The sequence below is a fragment of the Sorex araneus genome, chromosome 1 (assembly GCF_027595985.1).
Source record: "Sorex araneus isolate mSorAra2 chromosome 1, mSorAra2.pri, whole genome shotgun sequence".
Classification (NCBI taxonomy): Eukaryota; Metazoa; Chordata; class Mammalia; order Eulipotyphla; family Soricidae; genus Sorex; species Sorex araneus.
Window position 1 is genome coordinate 2,959,746 of NC_073302.1, and position 24,865 is coordinate 2,984,610.

Here is a 24,865-nt window from a genome sequence, read left to right on the forward strand (position 1 = left end):
GGAAAGAAAAGGAAACGGAAGCAACTGCTGAAGAGTTTGCTGGGCCCCCCAGGTGAGGCTGGCAGGGGCAAGAGCACGGCCCCCAATGGAGAAGGGAGCACCCCGGGACCCTCAGCCCGAGTGGGGCTCTGCGGGGTCCAGGGTAGAAAGCTGGGCAGTAGGCTGGATGGCTGGACGGCTCGACGGGCTACTGACCGCGGCCTTGCATGGCAGTCTTTTTTTTTTTAATTTTTGGGTCACCTCTGGTGGTGCTCAAGGGACCATCTGAGGTATTGGGGACCAAACCCGGGTCGGCCACATGCAGGACCTCTGCCGTCCTGTCTGCCGTCCTGTCTCTGCAGCCCTGTGGGGTGGTGCTGGCCTCGCAGTCCTGTGCGACCCCTAGTCCCTTCCTTTGGCAACACTTGTGTTTTAGGGTCTGCTTTGGGCTGGGGGCTACCCCTGACAGTCTCCAGGGCCGACTGAAGTACCCTGGGAGTGTTCCGGGGACCACGGGGGTGCTGGGAATCGTAGCATAGTCAGCCATGTGCAAAGCAAGAGCCCTAACCACTGAACTATCTCTCTAGGCCCCAGACAAACACCAAGAACCCCAAGTGTCACTGGCTTTGGGGTCCCTGCGGGATGGGGGGGTCCCAGACGGACTGGGGTGAGGGGTGGCCCAGATGCCGGAATAACTCCACTGGGAAGGGAGCATCCTTCCCGGGGACCCCCACCGGGATATCTGAGGGGGTGGGGGGCATTTCCTGCCAAACTCTGGGTCCCCAAGGCGCCTCATGTCCTCCCGCCTCTGGTCTGGGGTCCGTCTCCGTGTCGGGGGGCTTCTCAGCTCCCCGCACAGCTCAAGTCCCAGCCAGGCAGACGCCGACACGGGCCGGCCGGAACAGGGGGGTGGGGGTCCCCCGCGCAGTCCTGAGCCCCTCCCGCACCCCCTGCTAGCTGCCCTGTGCCCAGTGCCCCCGCCCTTCTGCTCCTGTCCACTTTCCCTCTGAGTCTCCGCCCCCCCCCGCCGGCCCCCCGAAGCCCAGCTCTTCCCACGGAAGCGCCTGCGAGGAGTTTGTGCTGGAAAACAGCCGCGTGTTTGACGAGCACCGAGGTGTGTCAGGGGCCGTGGGAAGGGCAGGGACACTGGCCAGCAGCGGCCACTCCACCCGGCCTGCTCCCGGTGTCCGCTCCGGGCAGCACCCAGGCAGGGCATCCCAGCGGACCCAGCTGGCGCCCCCCACGGGCACAGCCACGGGTGGGTGTCCCCCTTTCCCCGGTGGGCGGTGCACGGACCCCCCTGCCGTGCGGATTCTCACCTCTCCCCGCGGACTCTGGTCTGTGTTGACAAAGCAAAAGAAAAGAAAAGGGAAAAAAAATCCCCGCTGTCACGGGCTCCCCGCCCGCCTTTGTGTTACGGCTGTGTCAGGTATGCCGGATTCTAAATTAAATGTCAGCCCGCGGAGCCGGGCTGGCTGGGGAGAGGCGGGGCGGGCGCTGGAGACTGTCCAGCCCGCGCGGCGCGTGCCTAACCACGAGAGGTGACGGGCCGTTGAATCACCGCACACGCGTGTTCCAGGCCACGGGAAGCTAAGACACATTTATTTTTCCTGATAAATGTGCTGTCAGAGTTAAGTTGAAACGGCCCGACGGCAGGAGCCCTGGGCAGCCCGAGACGCCGGCTGCTCGGACGGACTCGGACCCCGGCTCCTGCCGGCCAGGCCCCCCCCAGCCCCCAAGAGGCACACCTGCGGGCTCAGGGTCAGCTCAGCCCAACCGGGGGTGGGTGGGTAGAAGTGACAGAGGGAAGTGGGGCCCCTCGGGACAGAGATGCTGGGTTCAGAGTCTGCAGCGCCAGGGGCTGGAGCGATAGCACAGCGGGGAGGGCGTGTGCCTTGCACGCAGCCAACCTGGGTTCGATCCCCAGCATCCCTTATGGTCCCCCGAGCACCACTAGGAGTGATTCCTGGGCACAGAGCCAGGAGTGACCCCTGAGCACCGCTAGGTGTGGCCCCAAACACAAAACCAATCTGCATTTATCTGTTGCTGTGTGACCTTGGCCCAGTTACTTAACCTCTCAGGCTTCCATTGCCGTGTTGATGAAATGGGGGTGCTGGGGCTGGAGCGATAGCACAGTGGGGAGGGCGTTTGCCTTGCACGCGATCGACCTGGGTTCGATTCCCAGCATCCCATATGGTCCCCTGAGTACCGCCAGGAGTGATTCCTGAGTGCATGAGCCAGGAGTAACCCCTGTGCATCGCCAGGTGTGACCCAAAAATCAAAAAAATAATAAAAAAAATGAAATGGGGTGCTAGTAGCCCCCAGAGGTTTTGGGTGAGGCTCATGCTGGGGCTGGGGAGATAGCTCAGTGGTTAGTGCCATGGGCCATGAATGTGTAAGGAGCCAAGTTCTTGGCACTCCAGGGCCCCCGAAGAACTGCAGGGCACAGCCCTGAGGGGCTCAGCTCTGGGCACCACCGGGCACCACAAGCACCAGACTGCCAACAACAGGTGACCGGCCGGGAGTGCCAGTCGCGTGCTGTGCTGGCTGACCAGCCGGCATCCCATGGACGGCCGCAGCCAGGACCAGCAGCCACATGCCCGGCCCAGCCCTGACTGGCCCTTGCCCAGGCCAGCACCACTGAGCCAGGCCGCCCACCAGCTGGTGGTGCTGAAGGGGCGGGGCAGTCCCAGGCGGGTTGGGACAGAAAGGGGGTCCGGCTGCTTCTGGGGCTCCATGGACCCCCGCTGGGTCTGAGGAAAGCAGGGAGGGGGCGCCGCTCCTCTGGGGAGGTGAGTGGCTCTGCCTCCAGGCAGGGTTGGCCTCGCTTCCGGGACCCAACTCCATCCTACACCCGCCCCAGAGCCCCCGAGGGTCCGGCGGGCCCGGGTGACCCCAGAACGTCAGGGAGCTGCTGACAGGGGGCACCAGCTGCAGGGCCCAGCCCTCTCCTGGGTGAAGAGCCTGGCCCTTCTGGCCAGGGCGTCCTCCCGGAGTGAGGGTGGCCAGCTGGCCAGGGCACCCCAAATCTCGGCCCCCTCTGCAGTGCCAGGAGGAGCCACCAGGTGGCAGTGCCCACACTTGCCTGTCCAGCCGGGAGCAGGACCAAGGCCAGCTTCTCCCAGGGCACCTGCCGCGCTCAGGGTGGGAACCACAGGCCCCTGGCCCTGCTTTGGGGACCCCCACCGGGCTGCCTGTTCCCCAGCACCCAGGCGTGCCGACTCCTCGGCCTCTCGGCCCCCTTTCTCCAGGTCCCCTTCCATGCCCACCTGGAGCCCACCGCCACCCGGAGCACCCCACCAGCCTCCGTTATCAGTTCAGGCTCCCCATTGGGGGGGCCAGGGCTGGAGAGACAGGGCCGCGTGAAGGCACGTCCCCGAGCACAGGGACCGGAGCTCGGCCTCAGGTGGCCCTGGGGAAGTCTGACTCCTGGTCCCGCGCTGGGCGCTCTTCCGCACCCCGGGGAGGTAGAGGCTCAGGACCACACAGTGCCCTCGGCCAGGCCCCAAGTCTGATGGCCCGCAGCCGCCGCTAGTCCGTGGGAGACTGGCGTGGGCAGGGGACAGCGTCTGGCACTCGGGGCTCCCAGCTCCGTGGGGCGGCCCCAGGGATGCCTGAACCCCACCGTCGCTGCTGGGGGGTCGCGGGGCCGGGGCGTGTCCCCATCCAGGCGGCCCGCAGCCGGCCACACCCGCGGCGCGGTGCCGAACGAGGCCGGGAGCGGGGACAGAGTCGGGGCGACAGACTGTCAGCCGGTGGGGGAGAGACGGAGCCGGTGCCAGGGAACAGCGCGGCGGGCCCAGGCGCCCCGAGGAGCCGGAAAACAGCTTCGGGGAGAACGGGGGGGGGGGTGGGTGGGTGCGGGGATGGGGGTGTGGGTTTCGGAGCCGGGGGGCGGGAGCCGGGCGCGGGGGAGGGGCGCGCTGACTCGACTCGGCGCGGGGCCGGCGTGGGCGCCGCGGCCGGGAGCCGCGGGAGCTGCGGGTTCCAGCGCCGATTAAGGACTTTTGACAATTCCCTGCGCGGGCTGCTCGGGGCGGATTAGGCGCCGGGAAAAGTGCGGCGGGGAGCGGCGGCCACTCGGAGCCCCCCGCGCCGCCCCGCTCCTGCCTCCGGGCCCGGGGCGGAGGCGCGCGCTGCGCCGGCTCGGGGCGCGCCGGGGGCGCGGGCAGGGCGCGGAGCGGCTGGTCCCTGAGCGTCTCGCCCGCTGCACCCGGGCCGGGCGCCCCCAGGAGGCTGGAGACTCGGGGACCCCCGCGCTCGCCCCGGGCCCTGCAGGGGGCGCAGTCCAGCCGCCGCCACCCGCTGCCCGGCGGCGGCGCTCGGGGTGAGCCCAGGGTCCAGGGGGAGGCGCCAGGAGCGCGTCCCGCGCCCGGGAGACGCCGACGGCCCGGAGGGGGCGCCCTGGGGGTCCGCCCGGCGCCGCGCCCCCCGCGCAGGGTGAGTTGGCGAGTCCGGCCCGGGAGGAAGTTTGGGCAGACGCGCCGCGGGGGGCTTCTGGGGAGCCCGGGGCGGGGGGGCGGGGGCAGCGGGCCCGCTCGCGGCTGTTCGCTGCCCTCCGGCGCGCCCGGGGGACGCGGGGGGCCGGCTCTGCGCCCCCTCCTCTGGGCTGCGTGGGGGGCGGAATTTCCCTCCCGCGGGTGCGGGTGCGCGCGCGTGTGTCCGAGGGGGTCGCGGGCGCGGGCGGAGGCAGAGTCCGAGACAAAAAGCCGCGGTTCCGGGCGGGCGGGCGGGCGGAGGGCGGGCGAGGAGCGCGCGGGGCGCGCGGGAGCGGGGACGGCGGGCGCGGGCGGACGGCGGCTCCGGGGCTCCCGCGCCCGCGCGCCCCGCACCCCGCGCGCACACCCGCACCCGCAGCCGCAGCCGCGCACGCCCGCCCGGGGTCCGGCCGCCCACCGGGGGCGCGGGGCGGGGAGGCGGGCAGCGCGCGGGCCCGCGGCCACCTGGGCGCCTCTGCGCTCCCGCAGCGGCGCGCCTCGCCGGGCACCCCCACCGGTCCGGCCCGAGGATGGTCAACGAGCGCTGGAAAGCCGTGGGCGCCGCGTCCCAACTTGAGGAGCGGCCGCGCGACAAGCCGCAGGTACGCGCGAGCCCGGGGCGCGGGGACGGGGGCGCGGGCGGGCGGGCGGGCGAGGTGGCGGCCGCCGGCCACGGGCGCTGCGGGCGCGAGGCCGGAGTTGGGGGCGCACCAACCCCTCGCCAGGCTCTGGAAACCCCAGCTACGTGCACCCCAAAGGGGCCTTGAACTTGGGGCTCGAGGTGCGCCTGGGCCGGCCCGGTGGCTGGAGTTACCCTCCCCTGGCGCCCCCAGAGATCCCCGGAGTCGGGGGTGTGGAGGGAGCGGAAACCCGCAGTTCTCTGAGCGGCCCCCTCGGGGGCCACTGACACCCCCCACGCCCCCTTTCCCCATCGGCACCGTGACCCTTGCTGAGTGTCCACCCGCCTCTGACCCGGGCTGCGCCCCCAGGACCAGCCTGCCACCGTCTCGCCGATCCTCAGGCGGTCAGGACAGTGCAGAGGGGCTGAGACCCCTGTGCAGAGGCGGGTGCTGGGGGCTGCCGCTGCCTGGGGACTCCCCCCCCCCGCCCCGCCTGGTGCTGCGGAGATTTGAAGCAAACTGTGGGCTCCAGGCCTGCCCGCACCGCCCCTCGCAGGGCAACGCCAGGCTTGGAGGGTGCCCGCGGTGTGAGAAAGGGGAGCGGGTGGGGGATGCCCGGATTGCTCAGAGGAGGGCGGGGGGCTGGGGGCGCTGAGCAGCTCTGCCCGCGCGGGAGAGGGCGGGTGACGCCCCCCCTTTTACATTTCAGATTTCTCCCAGACAGATGCCACTGGGGAAGGAGGGGTGGGGGGCGCCGGGCTGCTCGCTGACCCCCGCAGCCCCTGGCTGGTCGCGCCAGGGCGTTGCACCCCCAAGTCTGTCCAGCCATCAGCTACCCTGGGGCCACCTCCCGCCGTGCCCGGTCAGTCCCGGGGCTCCCCAGAACCTCCCCCCCCCCGCCACACACACCCAGTGCCGGGGCTCAGAGGCTGCGGGTGCGAGTTGGCAGGGGACCCAGGCCCTGCCCCCCGCCTCCCCCCCCCCCCGTTAAGGTCCGTCCATGCCTTCCTCGGGCAGAAGTGCTCTGCACAGCTGCGGGAGCCCTGCCCTGCGCAGGGGAGTTCTACCTCCTTACTTATCCACCCCAGTTCCACACACGTGGGCTCCCGATTCCCAAGCCGTTGCTCTCGCGTCCTGTTGGCTCCACCAAACTCCCCAGCACACACACACACACACACACACACACACACACACACACACACACTCAAGAAAACCTACAAGTACGTCAAAACCTACTCAAATGCCACCTCCTCCGGGAAGCCTCCCCTGCAGCCCCGTGGTTGAATTTTGAAATCTGGGCAGTGTTTGGTCTGTGTGGTCCTGACCTCAGGGTCTCACCCCGAGCCTGAGTCCCTCCTCCCTCCGGGGCTCCCTCTGGCCCCTGCACCCCTGTCTCAGTCTCGCTGGTGTCTGGGGGCCCCCTGGGGGAGAGGGGCTGCGGGGGTCACCCACTCCTGCCTCGGGGAGCCGGCTCGCTGGGCTGCCCCCCGGGGACCATCCCAGCCTCCGCCAGGTCAGAGCTGCGCCAGCCGCGGGTGTCTCTGCAGGGACCCGGCCGGTCTGCCGCGCTGCCCGCCTGCCCCTGCCTCGGGGGCTGCTGTGAGCGCGGGCCTTTCCCGGGCCATGCACGGAGAGCCTGCCCCCTCGGGCCGGGCTGGCGTACCTGCCTCCTGCCCCCCATGGCTTCTCAGCCACTCACGGACTGTGGGATTCTGGCTGTTATCTGCCCAAAAATGGGCCTCGATTTTTCCATCTGTAAAATGGGGCCAACAATCCTTGCTTTCTGAGCCCGAGCCGAGCGGACGGTGTTTTGCAGACTGTAAAGGCCGGGTGCGCTCTGAACAGCTCGTCCCCCTGTGTGGCTTCCGGCACCCGTTGGCCCAGCAGGAAAGAGGAGGGAGCTTTGGGCCCCCACCAGGAGGGTGGGGCACTCTGGGCAGTGCTCAGAGGCAGCTCCTGGCTCTGTGCTCGGGGGCTGCATCTGCCGGGGCTCAGAGGTGGTTCTGGGGAGCGAACTGGGGCCGGCTGAGTTCTAGGCCAGCGCCTACCGGCTGGACCATCTCTCTGGCCGCTGGCCGAGGCTTCTGCCGGGACAGAGGGGCCCGTCCCGGCCCTGGGCAGCTGCCGGCTTCCCCGCCCTCCCTGGTGGACCGTGGAGGGACCAGCGAGGGGGCCCTGACTGCGTCCATGGCCCCGGGAGCAGCTCCTGGGGCGGGTGTGCGGGACGCTCCCGCCCAGCCGTGGTTCCAGGGCACTGCGGCACCCCCGACCCCGCCAGCCCCGAGCCCACCATCAGCACATCCTCCCTCCCGCTCCAGCCGGGCCCCTCCGCAGGGCGCTGCTCGGGCCGGGGGCAGGGAGGCTGGGGCCCCGATGAGCGGCCGGGACTGTGTCTGGCCCAGTGCGGGCCCCGGGGCCCTGGCTGCTCCCCGATAGAGGTGGGCGCGGGCAGCTCCTGCCAGGTCTGGGCGCGGGGCTGCTGGCGGGCCGGGGCAGAGACTGAGTGTGAGTGTGAGAGATCAGGAGGGTGGGCGGGAGTATCTGAGTGTGAGTGTGTGCGCGAGTCAGTTGCTTGTGTGTGAGTGTGTGAATGTGCAGGGGAGATTGCACGCGTGGAGGGTGCATGTGAGAGAGATTGCATGTGTGTGAGTGTGTGTGCAAATGCGAGGTTGTATGAGGTGAGTGTGTGTGTGTGTGCGTGTGGGAGATTGCACGCGTGTGTGTGTGGAAGGTGGCACGTGTGAGAGTATGTATGTGCATGCGTATGAGAACATGTGAGAGTGTGTATGTGGGACGGCCGATCCCTCCGGGGACTGTCCGGAAGCTTCCCTCCCGCAGTGTCCGGCGCGTGCCCTTGTCCCCATGCCCTCTCGGGCCTGGGGAGTGTGGCCCCGTGCCCAGCACTGCCCCCAACTCCACAGGACACAGCAGGGCGGGGCAGGGCCCTGGCGCTTACACCCCCTCCTGAACCCCATTTCCCGCACCCCTCCCCCCTCAGGGCCTCGGGGGCTCAGGAGGGGCTGGAGCACAGACAGCTCCGGGGGGCTCCAGCCCCCCCATCTCAAGTCCTGGGGCTCCAGCCCCCCCATCTCACAGTCCTGGGGCTCCAGCCCCCCATCTCAAGTCCTGGGGCTCCAGCCCCCCATCCCAGCCCATGTTGTCACCCTTTGCCTTCTGGGGCTGGCAGGGGTGACGCGGGGGCAAGGCACGTCCCTCCCGCTGCAGGACCCCCTGAACCGGGGAGGGGCCCTCACCCAAAACCTTGGGCGCTGGGGGACTAGGATGGGGGAGGCCCACCGGGCAGGGCAGCGACAGCGCGAGGCTAAGTGCCAAGCTGCCCGCCCCATCGGGCTCCCTGCCTCAGTTTCCCTTTCATCCACGGCGGCTCTTGCTCCTGCTCCACCGGGGGGTCTGTGGTCTCTCTGCCGCCCCCCACACACCCGAGAAGGGGGCCCTGGGGGTTGTGTCCAGCTGGGGCTGCCCAAGCAGAGCGGGAGACCCGCCCCTGTTCCTGACGATGTCCCTTCTCTCTCTTTCTGTCCGTCTGTCTGTCCATCTGTCCGTCCATCTGTCCGTCTGCCTACTCTTTATACATGTGTCTGTTCATTTGTCCATCTGTCCATCCACCCGTTCATCTGGCTGTCCCTTTGTGTCCATCTGTCGGTCCGTCTGTCCATCTGTCCCTTTGTCCATCTGCCTGCCACCCGTCCGTCCGTCTGTCCACCCCTCCCGCGGGCCCCAGCGGCCGAGCTGCGGCTACGTGCTGTGCGCTGTCCTGCTGTCGCTGGCCGTGCTGCTGGCCGTGGCCGTGACGGGGGCCGTGCTGTTCCTCAACCACAGCCACGTGCCCGGCTCGGCGCCCCCGCCCGTGGTCAGCACGGGGCCTGCGGGGGCCAACAGCGCCCTGGTCACCGTGGAGCGGGCGGACAGCTCGGGCCTCAGCATCCTCATCGACCCGCGCTGCCCCGACCTGGCCGACGGCTTCTCGCGCCTGGAGGACGCCCAGACGTCGGTGCTGCGGGCGCTGGCGGAGCAGCAGGCGCGGCGGCCGGGGGGGGGCCCCCAGGAGCGGGAGCTGCTCTCGGCGCTGGCCTCGGAGCTGCCCCGGCTGCGGGCGCGGGCGGCGGAGCTGCAGGCGGAGTGCGCGGAGCTGCGGAGGGGGCAGGGCGCGCTGGGCCAGGGGCTGAGCTCCCTGCGCAGCGAGCTGGGACACCTCGTCCAGGTAAGGCGGCTCGAGGGCCCGGGGCCGCGGGGTGGCCGGCAACTCTGTCCACACGGGGGGCCCGGCTCGGCAGACAAATCCCGGGTCAGCCCTCGCCGGGATTCCTGCCCGGTTTTCCCTGCGCTGCTCGTCCGTCCGTCTGTCCGTCCGTCCAGGGCCCCGGGCCCCGTGCAGGTCACAGCAGGGCTGAGGGGCTCCCCGTGGGCGGTGGGGGGCGGGGGCCGTGGTCAGGCCCCCAGGGGCCGCTGATGGGGGGCGCAGGAGGCCCGGCTGGCCTCCAGGCTGCCTGTTTGTTTTGTTCTGAGGCCACACGGGGATGCTCAGGGCTTCCTCCCGGCTCTGTGCTCAGGAATCACCTCCTGGTGGTGCCCAGGGGACCCCATGGGGCGCTGGAGGTCAAACCCGCATCGGCCGCGTGCCAGGCAGATGCCCTCCCTGCCGTGCCATCCCTCTGGCCCCGCGTGGAGGCTTCTGAGAGGAGGCTCCGTCGTCTGCAGCCCTGGAGAGAGACTGGCCGCGCGCAGGGGTGTTGGCTGGAGAGGCACCGCCTGCAGCTCTGCCCCCGCAGCGCCCTCCGTGGGGTCCCCTGCGCAGCCCCCCACGGGGAGGGGGTGCAGAGCCCCCTTCCTGCAGCCCCTCGTGGTGGTCAGGGCAGCCGCCCACTCTCCCCAGGGCTGGCCAGCCCAGGCCTGCCCGCAGATACGCGCCCCCAGGAGCAGGGTCTGGGGGCCACCACGGGGACCTGGGGCTGCACCTCCACCCCCAGGGCGCCAGGCGCAAGGCCGCTGCCCCCGGCCCCATGCCCGACCCCTGGCTGGCCCAGACCTGGGGGTCTCCGGGCGACCCCCACGCACCCTGGCCAGAGCTGCACGGTTTGGCCTTGGGTTTTCCCTGTCGCTGCGGGCCGCGGGCGGAGGATGCGAGGGTGACCCCCGCCCCCCTGCGCAGAGCCGCCCCTGCTAGCCGGTGTGGGGGCCCCAGGCCTTCCTTAGCAGAGAGCCATGGGCGGGCGTGGCCAACTCCCCCTTTTGGGGGCTCACGCCGGCGATGCTCAGGGGTTACCCCCGGCTCTGCACTCAGGAGTCACTCCTGGTGGTGCTCGGGGGACCCTACGGGGTGCTGGGGATCGAACCCAGCTTGACACGTGCAAGGCAATTGCCTCCCCACCGTGCCGTCGCTCCGGCCCCACCCCCCAGCAGGTTCCTGGTGTCCCACAGCCTCCCCCTGCTTGTCCTGGCGGTGGAGGTGCAGTGGGGCGGGGGACTCGGCTCCACACCAGTGCTCCCTTGGGGGCGTGGGCGGGGGCTGCGGGCGTGCGCTCAGTGTCTGCACTCTGCAGGAAGTGGGGAGCAGGGCCCTGGTCTGGGGGTGCGACGGAGGGGCTTAGGCCCCCCGCCCATGTCTACGCTCGGAGGCAGTGGGGAGCTCCCGGGGAGGGGGGTGCAAAGGGCAGGTCCAACTGTGGGGTCCCCCCCTCCGGAGTGCTGGGGGCAGCTGGGGCCAGCCCGGGCGGTCCCTCGTGTGAGAGGGGACGTGTTGGGTTTATCGAGTCCCCAGCAGACACACAGTTCCACGTGCCCATGGCCGGGTTTCAGCCGTCCCGACACGCGTCCCCTCACCAGTGCACACTTCCCCCCACCAGTGTCCCCAGTTTCCGGAGGGTGGGTTTGGTTTGGGGGCTACAGCCAGCAGCACTTGGAGGCTGCTCCTGGCCCAGTGCTCTGGACTCACTCCTGGCCCACATCCCCGTCCTGCTCCCCGCCTTGAAGCTGGCTGAGTCTCTCGTGGGCGACAGGGGACTCAGGCCCTGGGGCCCCGTGCCTGGGGCTGGGTGCCCTGAGGGGGGGGGGCAGTGGCTGAGTGCCCCTCACGCCTGCCTGCACCCTCTGTCCTCGCAGCTTCTCTCCGAGAGCCAGGAGCACGTGGCCCAGCTGGCGAGCTCCATTGGGGACGTCCTGGACGCACTGCAGCGGGACCGCGGGCTGGGCCGGCCCCGCACCAAGGCGGATCTGCAGAGAGCCCTGGGCAGGGCTCTGCGGCCCCGGAGCTGCCCCGGGGGTGGGTCTGGGGGGGACGGGGGTGTCTGCTCCAGGGGGCCCCACCCCCATCTCCTGCATCGGCCCCTGGCCCCGCCCGGCAGAGTGCAGGGCGCTGACCGACTCCCCCCCCCAGGCCCTCGGCCCCGGGACTGCCTGGACGTGCTCCTGGGCGGCCAGCAGGAGGACGGCGTGTACTCTGTGTTCCCCACGCACTACCCCGCCGGCTTCCAGGTCTACTGCGACATGCGCACGGACGGGGGTGGCTGGACGGTGAGTGTCTGGGCTGGGGGGCGGGTGGGCGTGCAGGGGCTGGGGGGGGGGCTCCCAGCCTTGGCCCTGGCCCGCCCTGGGGTCCAATGGGCCCCTAAAACCAGAGATCACACCGCCAGGAAGCGGCCGGCGGAGGGTGGGCGCCCACTCTGGGTCCCAGCAGAGCCTGGACCGACGCCCCCCGCTGTGGTTTTGGGGGGTGCGAGCGAGGCTGAATTTTCCCAGAAACCTCTGGGCCGCGAGACATCAGGACTACGATGGCGCGTGCCCGTGAGGGGCGCTGCCATGGGGCGCAGAGACCCTGGGCGGGGGGGGCCCGGACAGCCCTCGGCATCCTGGGGGCGGGCGGGAGCAGGGGAGGGCGGGGTCTCCCGGAGCCCGGGAGAGGGGTGCAGGGGAGCCTCGGGGGCTGCCTGCTCAGGTGCGAGGCCGTGGCTGTGCCCGGCGTGTGCGGTGGACGCCGAGATCGGGTCCGTGGGTTTCTGTCTTGTGTCCCCAAAGCGGCCTGTGGGCTCTAGGCCACACGTGCACGTCAGAACCTGGTGGCCGTGGACGCGGCCCTGCGCGCGTCTCTGTGCTCTGGCCCAGCCTGGCCGGGTGAGCACTGCGGTGCCGACTCCGTGCACCCCCCGAGGCAGAAATTTCTGGAGGGAGCAGCCGGTGCGAGGGAGGCTGAGCGCGGCCCAGGTCGGCCCTGAGAGAGGCTCCTTCGTCTGCGTCGTCGGGCCAGCAGGGGGGGCGGAGGGAGAGGCGGGCAGGCCAGGGTGGGCAGTGGGGCATTCTGAGGCCTCATCCGCCTGCAGGAGGCGTGAAGGCGCCACCGACTCCTCCCCCTCCCCCATGGAAGTTTCTGGAAAGCTCCGTGCAGGCTCAGACAAGCGCCTGGCGCAGACAGGAGCGGCGGCCTCAGGGGGCGCGAAGCTCTTTGTTTCCCTAACTCAGGACAGCTGAGTTACGATCGCGGCCTCGGGGAGCCCCTGGGCGGGCGGGCGGGCGGGCAGCAGCCGGAGCCCAGAAATCAGAGTTAGGCCGGACAGACGTAATGGGAGAGCGAGACACCGGCCTCTGCACGGCGCCTTCCGCAGGGGGGGGCGGGGAGGCAGCCGGGGGGGCTCGCAGGGGCCGGGGGGGGGGGCGCAGAAAGCTGGGGCCAGGGCTGGGCAACTCCAGCGGGGGTGTCCGGGCACCCGCAGGAAGGACGCCTGGCGCGGCCCTGGACCGTGAATCTCCGTCGTTAATCTCCATTTGTGCGTCGGGCCGAGCTGAGGGACGCGGCAGGCGCCTGCAGGCTGGACTGCCATGGCCGACTCGCCGCCCTGGAGCCTCCGGGCCTCGCCACCGCCCACCGCGGGCGCCCACACCACCCATCCTCCTCAGCCTGTGCAGACGCCGCTGAGTGCCCCCCGCTGGGCTGGACCCCGCACGCCCGCCTCCACCCAGGGCCCCTCAGGACGGGCTCAGGGAGGGCGGAGAGGGCGGAGAGGGGGCCAGGCTGTGGTGTCCCCATGGCTGGGTGGGCACGGGAGTGGTGCAGACCCCTGTGGGGGCCTCAGGGAAACCCCACGTTGGCCCCGGGGACAAGGAAGGCCTCTCCCAGGGCGGTACCCGCCGGGGTGGCGAGTGCCAGGCAAACGTGGGGGCCCTGGGAGGCTGGGGGGGTCCTGCTGGGGCAGCGCCTGGGGGTGCAGGTGCCTGGGACCCTGGCTCCCTGGGCCCCGGCGGGGCATAGGCCGGCTGTGGGAGTCAGGAGCCGGGTGCAGTGGCCGTGGGCACGGAGGGCCGGAGGCCTGGTCTCGGGCGGCACGTGGCACTCAGGGCCCGTCAGCTCCCGGGCGTGGGCAGGTCAGGGGGTCCCCATGATCCTGTGACCCCCAGGCCCAGCGGGGATGCAGCCTGGGGTCCCCGTGCCGTCTGTGCACTCTTGGTGCCATGGAGGGCCTGGGCGCCCCGAGGCCCGCTCTCCCCGTGCTCCCGGGAAGGGGTAATGGGCTCCCCGGGGTCCCCCCAGAGTGGCAGGGTCCCCAGGCGCAGAGGGGTGAGCTCCATCCCCAGCCTGTCGGGGCCCCTGGGCCCCCCTCCCTGCACCATAACCCCCAGGGGGCCACAGGCCCCTGAAATGGGCTGTTTCCACACCTCACCCTTGGGAGGGCCACAGCCCCTGCACACAAACATACACACACATGCACACATGTACACACCTGTACAACGCCCATGTGTGCCAATGCATGCATAACACATGAACACAGCACATATAGAGCATAGACACACACATACACACACGTATGCAACCTCCCCCTTCCTGAGCCCCCCCCACTCTGCAGGGCCCGACTCAGACCCCCGCCACGGGCTGTGCCGTCGGAGAGACCCCTCCCTGCGGTGCCCGTGTCTCCCTCCGGCAGGAGGAAACCCCCCCCGGGGCCCTGGAGTTGGGCCCTCGCCCTGTGCTGTGTAGGCCCCGCCCAGGCCCAGGAGCCGCCGGGGCCAGGCCTCCCCCTCCAGCAGGGAGCAGGGACCGTGCAGGGAAACTGAGGCTCAGGAAGTTCCGTGGCTCACTGTGGCTCGTGTGCGAGACTCCAGCCCAGCCTTCTGGGGAGCACCGGCCAGAGGGACTCGGGTGTGGGCGTCAGGCACGGCTGCCTCCAGGCGTCCCCTCGCCTGCGCACCGAGTCCTTTATTTTTATGTTGGGGGTGTCTGGAGGGACCCTGTCCGCAGGCCCAGGAGTGACACGCTGGTGCTGCTGGGGGCCCAGGTGGTGCCAGGGGTCGAACCCGGGAGTCCTCTGTGCAGAGTGCTCGGCCCGTTAAATAAGCTCTCCAGCCCTCACTAATTTCTTTTTTCTCTTTGGGTCACACCCGGCGATGCTCAGGGCTGACCCCTGGCCCTGTTCTCAGGGCTCACTCCGGGTGGGGCTCAGGGGACCCTGGGGGATCCTAGGGATCGAACCCTGGCTTGCTGCTTTTACGCCAAGACCCGACCTGCTCTGTGATGGCTCCAGCCCCTGCTGGCGTTGTCCTGAGCAAGAATGAAGCACAGCCACTGCCCGGGCCACCTGCCTGTAGGGACCTACTGGGGCATCCGTGCGTGACCCCTGTACCTGCTCTGAGGGGGACCTGCTCACCTCCCCCCCCCCCCCCGCATCCCACAGCCCTGCTTAAGTGTAGTTCAACAGAGCGGCTCCTCCAGGAAGCCCTCCAGGACTACTCCAGGGCAGCTGCCCCGCCAGGTGACTCCTCCTGGAATGCTCAGCAATAGTTCACGGCTGTTGCCATTATCCGTCCGGCGCCCTGCATCGACCCACGTGTTTAACCGTCGCTGGATCCTGGGGACTGTGATCAATCCCCATTTTACGCATGAGGAACCGGAGGCCCAAGGTGAAGGGAGGTGACAGGCTGGGGACCCGGCAGCCCTGCGGCCGCTCTCCTGGGCTGGGCGCTCTCGAGGGCCGGGGTGGCCCTGCAGCCCACTCAGGGCGGGAGAAAGACGCAGAGCGGGCGGCGAGGGACACGCTGCTGACCCCCCGCCATGGCGAAGACCAGGGGAGCAGCGGGCACCCGGCCCCGGGGCCCCCCAGTGCCCATCTCCCCCTTCTCACCCCAGTGCACCTGACCTCAGCCCTGGGTATCCCCGCCAGGCAGCTGCCCCACCTCCCTGGCTGCAGCCCCCCGTCATCCAGCCGGCCCGAGGGTCCCGCCAGCACCGGGGCACGTGGGGTCCAGCCTGTATAAATCCTGGGCTTGGTGCCCGGGGTGGGCCTGGGTGGGCCCCGGGCCCTGGTCTCCGTGGGGCCAGGGGCCACAGCTGCCAGTCCTGGGACCCTTCCTGCCACCGGCTCTGGCTTAGGGGGCTTCCTCTGCAGGGCCGTGTGGGCTGTGCCCCCTCGGCGGAAGCCCCCAACCCCCACAGGGACCCCCAACTCTCAGAGCAGAGTCCCAGCCCCCGACAGCGGCACGAAGCGGGGGGGCTCTGAGGAGCGACTCCCTGAAGGCGCGCGTCTGTCCGTCTGTCCGTCCCCGGCGAGCGAGCACGGCATTGTCCAGCAAGGCCTTGGCCGTGCTTATCTGGGCCCTGGGTGGAACCGTGTTGTCCCGCAGTGCGGGCTGGATCGTGGCGGGGGGCAGTGCAGGGTCCCCCTCCCCCTGTTTCCTGCCCCGCCAGCCTGGTCTGTAATTGAGGCCTTCCTGCCCGAGGTGACAGCTGCCGCCGGCCTCCCTCCGGGCAGCTGGCTCCCGGCAGCCTGCGGCCACAGCTGCGGCAGGCCTGGGCCCCGGCGCCCGAGACACCCAGCGCCCCACGTGCACGGGGGGGGGGAGGGGGAGGCGAGCCCTGGGCACAGGGCAGCTCAGTGGGCAGCGCTGGCGTCCAGGCCGTGGCTCTGTTGTTTTTCCCGGGTGCAGACAGGCGACGGGGCTGTTGGTGGTGGTCCCCGTCTCCTCCCCGTGACGGGCTGGGGGCTTCGACCCGGCCGTTCAGCCCAGCTCAGTCCCCTGAGCCCCGCCAGGAGGGGGCCCCGAGCACGGCCGGGTGTGGCCCCAAACAAAAGAAAAATAAATCCGAGTGGCTGCGGCCGGGCAGACGGAAGCTGAACCCCGAGAGTCACCCTCGCGCCGGGCGCCGCCCCCGGTTTCTGCCCTGAGCCCGGCCAGGCCTGCGCGCCCCCTTCGCGCCCCTGTTCCGGGGGCGCTGGCCATGCCTGGTCACCCGGGTGCAAGTGCTGCGTCGGCGAACTTTCCCGAGCTGCTGAGCTGGTGCCCGGGGCGTCAGGGCCGGGACTCGGTCAGCAGCTTCCCGGGCCTGGCACGCCCGCACCCGCGTCCAGCGCAGCCGCCTGGGGGGCTCGGTGGGGAGGGGGCAGCCGGGCCTGGCCCCGAGTGGCACCATGGCGGGGTGGGCGGGCCCGGTGCTGAGGGCTCCAGCTGGGGCTCGGCTGGTCCCGACCCCGACACAACTGGAAGTTCTTACTTTCCTTCTGGAAAGTTCCATGCCCGCCAGGCCGGGCTCCCCAGACCCCATAGGATGGGCCCCCCTAGCTGCCCTCCCTTCGGCGTACTTCCTGCTGCCCCTCATGCCCCGCCGACCAGTTTCCAAGGCTAGACTCCCCGTCAGGGCGTAAACAACAACGACGGCTGTAATCATATCGCTGCCGGCTGTCTGCTCCTCGGGCAGTGAGGGACCCCTCCCACCCTCCAGGGTCAGCCCAGAAGCCAGCCTGCTCCCTGTCCCCCCTCACATCAGCCTGGGGGTGGGGGGGGCTCCTGACTCAGTTTCCCCAGCCTGCTCCTAGCCACTTGCCTGGGAAGTGCTTAGTAGAGTATTTGAATCCTTCCAAGACTTGGGGGGCAAGACTGAGCCCTAGTTTATTCCCGGTGACGGCTGTGGTTTGAGCAGGTGCCGCCATCTCTAACTCACAGATGGGGAAACTGAGGCTAGGAAAGGAGGAAGCCACAGATCTGTGGCTGCTGCCCCCCCCACCCTCCCGGGGCTCCCCGCTCCCACTCAGGGGCTCCGGACACCTGCCAGGACCCGGCCTTGGCCCCGCCGTGTCCACATTCTCCGTGTGGCTCCAGGACTCACCCTGAGCGCGAGGCCAGGCCCGGTTTGAGGTGCAGGAGCACGAGATGGGGGCGGAGGGCGGGAGACAGTACAGGGGCAAGTGGGGCGGGGGGAGGCACTTGCCTTCCCGGGGACCCCGCCAGGAGCCAGCCCTGAGCACCGCTGGGTGTTGGCAGGCGCCTCTCCCCCGCACCCCGCTGCCCGGCAAGCCCCCAGGACGGTCTAGACGCCACCCCAGGGCCTCCGGAGTGAAGGTGCTTAGTCAGGAGGGCCGGGCCGGGCCGTCTGCCGTGGGGGGGAGGGGAGGGCTTGTTACCCAGAAAGGGCCGGGCCCCCCCGGAGGGGGGCTGTCAGCGGGTCTCGTAGACGCTCGGCAGCTGAGCCGGCCAGCGGGGCTTATTCCAAAGCAATTTCACCGGTGGGGTCCCCGGCTCCCACAACAAGAATCTTATTAAAATGAGGCGCAGAGGCCGCCGGCTCACGCCCGGGAGGCTGAGGGTCCCGTCTTCGTGCGGGGGTGTCCAGTGGGTGTGCCTGAACACACACACACTTGGCGTGCAGGAGGCCCAGGTTCGAGCCCTCCGTGAGTGCCGTGTGCAGTCCCCAAACCGAACCACCGCAGAGGGTGGGGCCGGTTTCGTCCTGATTTGGCTCCGTGGTTCACAGACCACCCTCACAGGGTCTCGGGCCCGGGGCCCCAGGCCCCCCGTCCCCGGCCCTGCCGCGCCCGGCCCCCCGCCGCCCTCACCCCGCACCGAGGGCAGCTTCTGCCCGCCCCTGTCCTGGCCCTGCTGGGCTGCTTCTCGCGTGGCAGCTGACTCACGCTTCCGCTTGCTTCCTGTTTGGGGGTCACACTCACCGATGCACGGGGGTCCCTCCTGGCTCTGCACTCAGGAATCATCCTGACAGTGCTCGGGGGACCCTCTGGGATGCCGGGGATCACAGCTGGGTTGGCCGGGTGCCAGGCCAACGCCCTCCCCGCTGTGCTTCTGTTTTCCCTCACAGCACACGGGCACTCCGAGGGGGCTAGGGACCCCCGCTTCCGTGCCCACCCCTCTGATCTCCATCCCGGTTTCTCTTCACCCGGGGAGCCTGTGGGGAGCCTGCCCCGCCGTTTAAGGAGCGGGGAGACCGAGGCCCGGGCTGGAGGCACCCGGGGTCCCACAGTGGCCTCTGCACAGCAGCCGCCGTGCTCGGCCCCGTCTGAACACCGGGTCGGCAGGGCCGTGAGTGGGGGGCGTGGCGGGGGGTGGGGGTGCTTGTGCTCACCTCCCCCCCCCAACATACACAGGTGTTTCAGCGGCGGCAGGATGGCTCCGTGAATTTCTTCCGCGGCTGGGAGGCCTACCGGGACGGCTTCGGCAAGCTCACCGGGGAGCACTGGCTAGGTGAGCACCTGCCCCCTGGGCGCCCAGCTGTCAGTGTCCCTGGTGGCGCCACACCGCTGTGGCCTGGGCCCCGGGGAGGGTTCCCAGGAGCTGAGCCAGGCACGCGGGCGGCTGGACACACCCTCACAGCGCCCTGTGCCCGGGGTCGGGGGCCACCCGGGGTCTGGCTTCCGGGAGAGCAGCAGCCGTCGGGCCAGCGTGCCTGGGGAGGGCGTTGTGGCCGGCGGTGCGTGGGGACCTGGGGGGTTTTTCTTGCCTTTGGGGGGGTCTCGTTTTAGCTTTCAGGCCACATCTGCCCCTGCTCAGGGCTGGCCCCTGGTCTGGGTTCAGGGATCACCCAGCACTGCGTGGGGAGCACTCGGGTGGGGGGTCGAGCCGGGTCGGCGTGGCGCAAGGTAAGTCCCCGCCGTGCAGCTCTGCCCCTGCTTTCTGCCCTGCTGGGGGCCGGACCCGTGCTGGGCACCCAGACGTGAAGGCACGTGCCTGAGGGCGGGGCCGCTGCCTGCCCCCCCCCCCCCCGGGTGAGACACGGCTCACACGCCGCGAGGCCGTGTCGGGGTCAGGGGCCAGGGGCCGAGCATCCAGCCCTTACCTGGGTCCTCCTCCCAGCACGGGCTGCAGTGCTCCCACGGCACGGCGGGCGTTTGCGCGCGAGTGGACACGGGTCCGATCCCCGTGTGTCCCCTCCTCCCGTCCTGGACCGAGGCTGAGTGCAGAGCCACGAGGACCCCTGAGCACCGCCAGGTGTGGCCCCCAAAGAGCCCCCACCTGGCTGCTTCCCAACTGTTCTGACTCCATGTCGCGTGTTTCTCCACACCTGGCAGAGCACGGGGGCTGCTCCCAGCTCAGTGCTCAGGGATCACTCCTGTCGAACCCGGGTCTCCCACAGACAAAGCCCACGCGGTCTGCTGAGCCATGCCCCCAGCCCAGCCGCACGATTTCAGAGCACTGTCTAGTGATTCTGGGGTCGCCCCAGAGCTGTGAAACCGTGATCTGACCTGATTCCAGAACATTCTCCTGTGCACACCCTGAACCGTCCACCTGCCTCTTCCTGCTGTGTCCTCACACGCTGCCCCGCATGACTGGCCCTCCCCAGCAAGGGTCCAAGAGAACATTCCAGCAGGCTGGGGGCAGTGGGCAGGGCTGAGCAGGGGTGTGACCGCAGGGGCACTGCCTGTGGGCTGAGAGCCAAGGTCTGGGCCCCAGGGGGGTCAGGAGGGCCCCAGGAGGAGGGGTGGGGGTTGGAGGCAGGCCCCTGGGGCACCACCCGGGCATGCGCAGGGCACCAGGCAGAAGACATGTGTGGGCACCCAGCTGCCCGGCCAAGAAGGGGAGCTGCCGGCCCCCCTCTTAGGGATAAGGAGGCGGCCCCCGAGAGATGTGATCTGGAGTAACGCATCATAAGCCCGTGTGTGTGTGTGTGTGTGTGTGTGTGTGTGAGTGCATGTGCGCATGTAAGTGTGTGTGAGTGTATGCATGTGTGTGTATATGTGCATGTGAGTGTGTATGTGTGTGTGTGTGTGGGTGTGCATGTGTATGTATGTATCTGTGTGTATGTGTGTGTGTGCGGGTGTGCATGTTTGTGTGTGTATCTGAGTGTATGTGTGTGAGTGTGCGCATGTGTATGTGTGTATCTGTGTGTGAGTATACATGTATATGTGTGCATGTGAATGTATATGTGTGTGCACGAGTGTATGTGTATGTGTGTATCTGAATGTGTGTATGTGTGTGGGTGTGCATGTGTGTGTATTTGAGTGTGTGTGTATGTGTGTGTGCGGGTGTGCATGTGTATATGTGTATCTGAGTGTGTGTATGTGTGTGGCTGTGCGTGTGTATTTGAGTGTGTATATGTGTGTGTGAGTGTGTGCATTCGGATGCTTTGCGGTATCGGGGGCCTGCAGCCCAGCTCTAGGCGCGTGCTGAGCTGAAAGAGAGGCTGAGGGCTGAGGGGACGCAGCCCCGTCCCCCGGGGTGTGAGGACGGGGAGAAGTTGCAGTGGGGGCCGGGGGGCGTCCCCGCACCGCCCACCAGGAGCAGCGGGACGAGCACTTTGCATCTTAATTGAAATCTCGGCAGCCTGAGCGGGCGGGAGGCTGGCGGGGCCTTGATGAGCTCCTGGCAGCCCGGCCCTGAGGAGAATGAGAATGTCGGCTCCTGAGGACGGGCCGGCCTGGCTGCACCGCTCCCGCGGGCCCACCGGGGCCTTGCCTCTCCTATTGAGCCACAGACGCTCTTTACATATTAAGGTCGTTGACCCTGAACTGGGGGACAGGCCGCAGCAACCCCCCAGGTGCGCCCGTCAGCCTCGGCGTCGGGCAGGAGCCCAGTTCCCAGAAGGCCGGCGTTTCCTGTCCCCGTCCCCTCACGCCACCTGGGATCTGGGCCCTGCTCCCCCCCACCCCCGCCCCATTTTCTTTCTCACAGAGGCAGGAGCCGCTCGCCCAGCCCAGCACGGACCCTGCGTGCGGAGCGGCTGGGCGCGGGGCGGGATGGCGAGCCTGGCCTGAGCGTTTCCCGTGTCGTGAGTCCCGTGCTGGCCTGAGCGTTTCCCGTGTCGTGTGTCCCGTGCTGGCCTGAGCGTTTCCCGTGTCGTGTGTCCCGTGCTGGCCTGAGCGTTTCCCGTGTTGTGTGTCCCGTGCTGGTCCAGCTCCTTCTGGCTGCGGGAGGTTTCGGGGGCTTGTTCTGCCCATCCACGATGCCCTCATGTTCCGCATGGTGGGACTGGGTGTGGGGGAGCAGCGGCCTGGGGGTGGGCTGGTCAGCACAGGCCGGAGAGGCCCCGGGGCAGGGGGGTGCGGGCCGGGGCGGGGGAGGCTGAGAGCAGCCCCAGGGCCTGGTGAGCCGCAGCCTCCTGGGGGTCTGGGCGGCCCCTGGGGCAGATCCACAGGCGGCACGGAGCCGGGGCGGGCAGCTGGGCGCCTTCTGGCCCCGGGAAGCTGGACAGAGCCAGGACACCTCGGGCAAGCTGGGGTCAGGCCCCAGCTCGGCCACTTTAGCCGTGAGCCCCACCGGTCCCGGCCTTCCCGTGCCCCTCCCTGCGCCGGCGAGGGTCCCGGCCTGTCTGTGCCCCTCTGCCTGGGGCAGTGGCACCGTAGGCGTCCAGTTGTCCGCAGCTGCTGGCCCTGGGGGCGGGGGGGGGTCTCCCCAGCTGCCCGAGGCGGTCAGTGCTCCAGAGCTTGCTGGTCCCCAGGGCTGACGGCCCCTCACAGCCCGGCGTCCTGTCCCGGCTGGGTGAGGGCGGGGCCGTGGGGAGGGAATTGCAGGGCAGGGGACCCTCCGCTCCAGCCTCAGTACCTGTTGCTTCCTGGGGCCCCCCGGGAGAGGCACAGGACTAGCCGGTGACCCCGGGCCTGGCTCAGTTCTCGCCTCGGGCCGAGTTCCAGGTCCCGGAGCTTCAGCGGGGGGTGTTGGGGGGGCTTGCGGGGGGCAGGGGGAGGGGAGCTCAGTGCTGGTCGCTTGGCACAGTCTGAGAGGAAGGCGGAGGGGCCGGAGGGGGCTGTGGGGGCTGGTGAGTGTCACCGGCCGCTGATGACCTGCGAGGCTTAATTAAGGCGCCCTGTGGTCCGGAGGTGATCAGACTGCAGGGAAGCACCGTGTGTGTGTGTGTGTGTGTGTGTGTGTGCGCGCGTAGGGAGCGGGAGGCCTGGCTGAGCCTCCTGTGGGCCACACGAGCTGGGGGAAGTGGGTCAGGGTGTGGGTCTGTGTGTTTTGTGTGTATCTGCATGTCTGTGAGTCTGTGATGTGCATGTGGATCTGAGTATGTGTGTGTCTGAGTGTGTATGTGGGTCTGTGTGTGTGAGGTTCTGAGTATGTGTGTGTATCTGAATGTGTATGTCTGAGTGTGTGTGTCTGTGTGTGTGAAGGTCTGTGTGTGTGGGTCTGAATGTGTGTGTGGGTCTGAGTGTGTGTGTCTGTGTGTGTGAATGTGTGGGTGTGGGTCTGAGTGTGTGTGTGTGTGTCTTTGTATGTGTGTCTGAGTGTGTGTGTGGGTCTGAGTGTGTATGTCTAGTGTGTGTGTGTGAGTGTGTGTGTGTCTTTGTATGTGTGTCTGAGTGTATGTGTAGGTCTGAGTGTGTGTGTGGGTCTGAGTGTGTGTGTGTGTCTGAGTGTGTGTGTGGGTCTGAGTGTGTGTGTGTGTCTGAGTGTGTGTGTGGGTCTGAGTGTGTGTGTGAGTGTGTGTGTGTGTCTGAGTGTGTGTGTCTGGATTGGCACAAGTCCAGACCATGGCCACAGGCTGTCGGCGTCTCGTCCACCCCGCCAGCATGCACTGAGCACCTACTGTGCGCCGCGGCCGCCAGACCTCGCAGGCGAGCTGTCACGATGAGCCGTCAGCCCCCGGCAGGTGCAGAAACACAGTTCCCACCGACGGGGTTGCCCGTGTCCCTGCCCCGCCTGGCCGCCCTTCCCGGAGGGACCAGAGGGAGGCTCAGAGGCCAGTTCTGGGAGCTGCAGTGGGAGCAGGACCACCCTGTTGGAGCTGAGGGGCATGCGAGGGGCCCCTGCCGCCCGCCCCCCAGCGGCCCGACGCCGCCCGCCCGCCGTCCTCCACCAGATGCCCTCTCGCGGCTTTGAGGAGACCCGCAGGAGGAGCTGCTGGTCCCTGGGCTCCTGCCCGACGCTGAGGGGGCCATCTCCTGGGGTCCCCAGCTTGTCCCCTACTCTCATGCTTACAGGACTGAGGCGGATCCACGCCCTGACCACACAGGCCACTTACGAGCTGCATGTGGACCTGGAGGACTTCGACAACGGCACGGCCTTCGCCCACTACCGCAGCTTTGGCGTCGGCCTGTTCTCTGTGGACCCTGAGGAGGACGGGTACCCGCTGACCGTAGCGGACTACTCGGGCACTGCAGGTGAGGCCCCAGGCCACAGAGGGCAACCCTGATTCCACCTGGCCCTTATTCCACCCACAATACCTGCACCCCTGGGTTATCTGCCCATTTTGCAGATGTGAAAAGTGAGGCCAGAGCCAGGAATGCGGACACCGGGATTGGGGCTCTGAGAGGCCTCTCGGGACCGTGGCTGCAGCCCCCAAGCTGGGTTTCTCGGGGAGAGAAAGCAGAGGAGCGAAGGGGAACGCTGGGAGGAGGGTTGGGGGCTGCAGAGACCCGCAGCGGACCGGGGTGCGTGCGAGCAGGCGTGGGGGCCGAGTCCACTCCCGCGTGCGTCCGTCCGGCAGGGGACTCGCTCCTGAAGCACAGCGGCATGAGGTTCACCACCAAGGACCGCGACAGCGACCACTCGGAGAACAACTGCGCCGCCTTCTACCGCGGCGCCTGGTGGTACCGCAACTGCCACACGTCGAACCTCAACGGGCAGTACCTGCGCGGCGCGCACACCTCCTACGCCGACGGCGTCGAGTGGTCCTCCTGGACCGGCTGGCAGTACTCGCTCAAGTTCTCCGAGATGAAGATCCGGCCGGTCCGGGAGGACCACTAGCCGGGCGCCCCGCCCCGCCCCCGGCCGGCCCCGCCCCTGCCGGCCCCGCCCCGGCCACTGCCGTAGCCCCGCCCCGGACCGCCCCGCCCACTACCAACAGCCCCGCCCCGGACCACCCCGCCCACTATCAACAGCCCCGCCCCACTGCCCCGCCCCTGCAAACAGCCCCGCCCCCTGCAAACAGCCCCGCCCCACTGCCCGGCCCCGCCCACCGTCCCGCCCACTGCCAACAGCCCCGCCCACAGCCCCCACTCCGCCAAATTGGTCCCCGCCCCGTCGCCTGCCCGGCCCCGCCCAAAGCCCCGCCCACACTCAACACCCCCGCCTCCCCAGGCCCCGCCCACCTTCCCAGGACCGTCCTGCTTCCAACTATGGTTTCCTGCCGCCGCGTCTTGCTCGAAATTTGCACCCACCCGACTGGGCCAGACTCACCCCGACATCAAGTCCCACTGGGCGGGCTAGGGGTGTGTGTCAGTCACCTTCCTACTGCCCCTCACCCCAACTGACCTCTGCCGTGGGGGAAAAGAGCAAACGCGATCACCCAAACTCCTGCTGTTCCGATTTCGGTCTGTTCCAGCTCTCTTTGCGTCCGCGCGACCCCCCACTTTGCGGGGGGCACCGAGCGGGGGGCACCGAGCCGGGCGCACACGGCGCTCCGGGGGTCCTGGCAGATGAGCGAGTGTTCGGACCTTTGGAGGCAAGGTCAGAGGTCCGATGGCCCGGACTGTGCGCAGAGTCCAGTCAGGCCCTGGTGGGGCGCGGCTGCCTGCGGGGGTCGAGCCCCTACGAGGCCGAGGTGCTCCCTGGAGCGCCCCCATCCCCGCTTCATCCCGTGCGTTTCCGGAGGTGGAGCCCTGGGGCTCGGGGGTCTCCATCCGC

The 24,865-nt window shown here is 69.2% G+C and overlaps 1 protein-coding gene across 1 annotated transcript; it reads left to right on the top strand.

The window, feature by feature from the left end:
• The first annotated feature begins 3,887 nt into the window (after positions 1-3,887).
• Positions 3,888-24,527, top strand: FIBCD1 (fibrinogen C domain containing 1). The gene is made up of 8 exons (XM_055136768.1): positions 3,888-4,419; positions 4,947-5,059; positions 8,820-9,299; positions 11,198-11,357; positions 11,472-11,608; positions 18,451-18,547; positions 23,221-23,400; positions 23,727-24,527. Exons 2-8 carry the CDS (start codon positions 4,988-4,990, stop codon positions 23,984-23,986), a joined length of 1,386 nt encoding a protein of 461 aa, XP_054992743.1. The 5' UTR covers positions 3,888-4,419; positions 4,947-4,987; the 3' UTR covers positions 23,987-24,527.
• Positions 24,528-24,865: the final 338 nt, after the last annotated feature.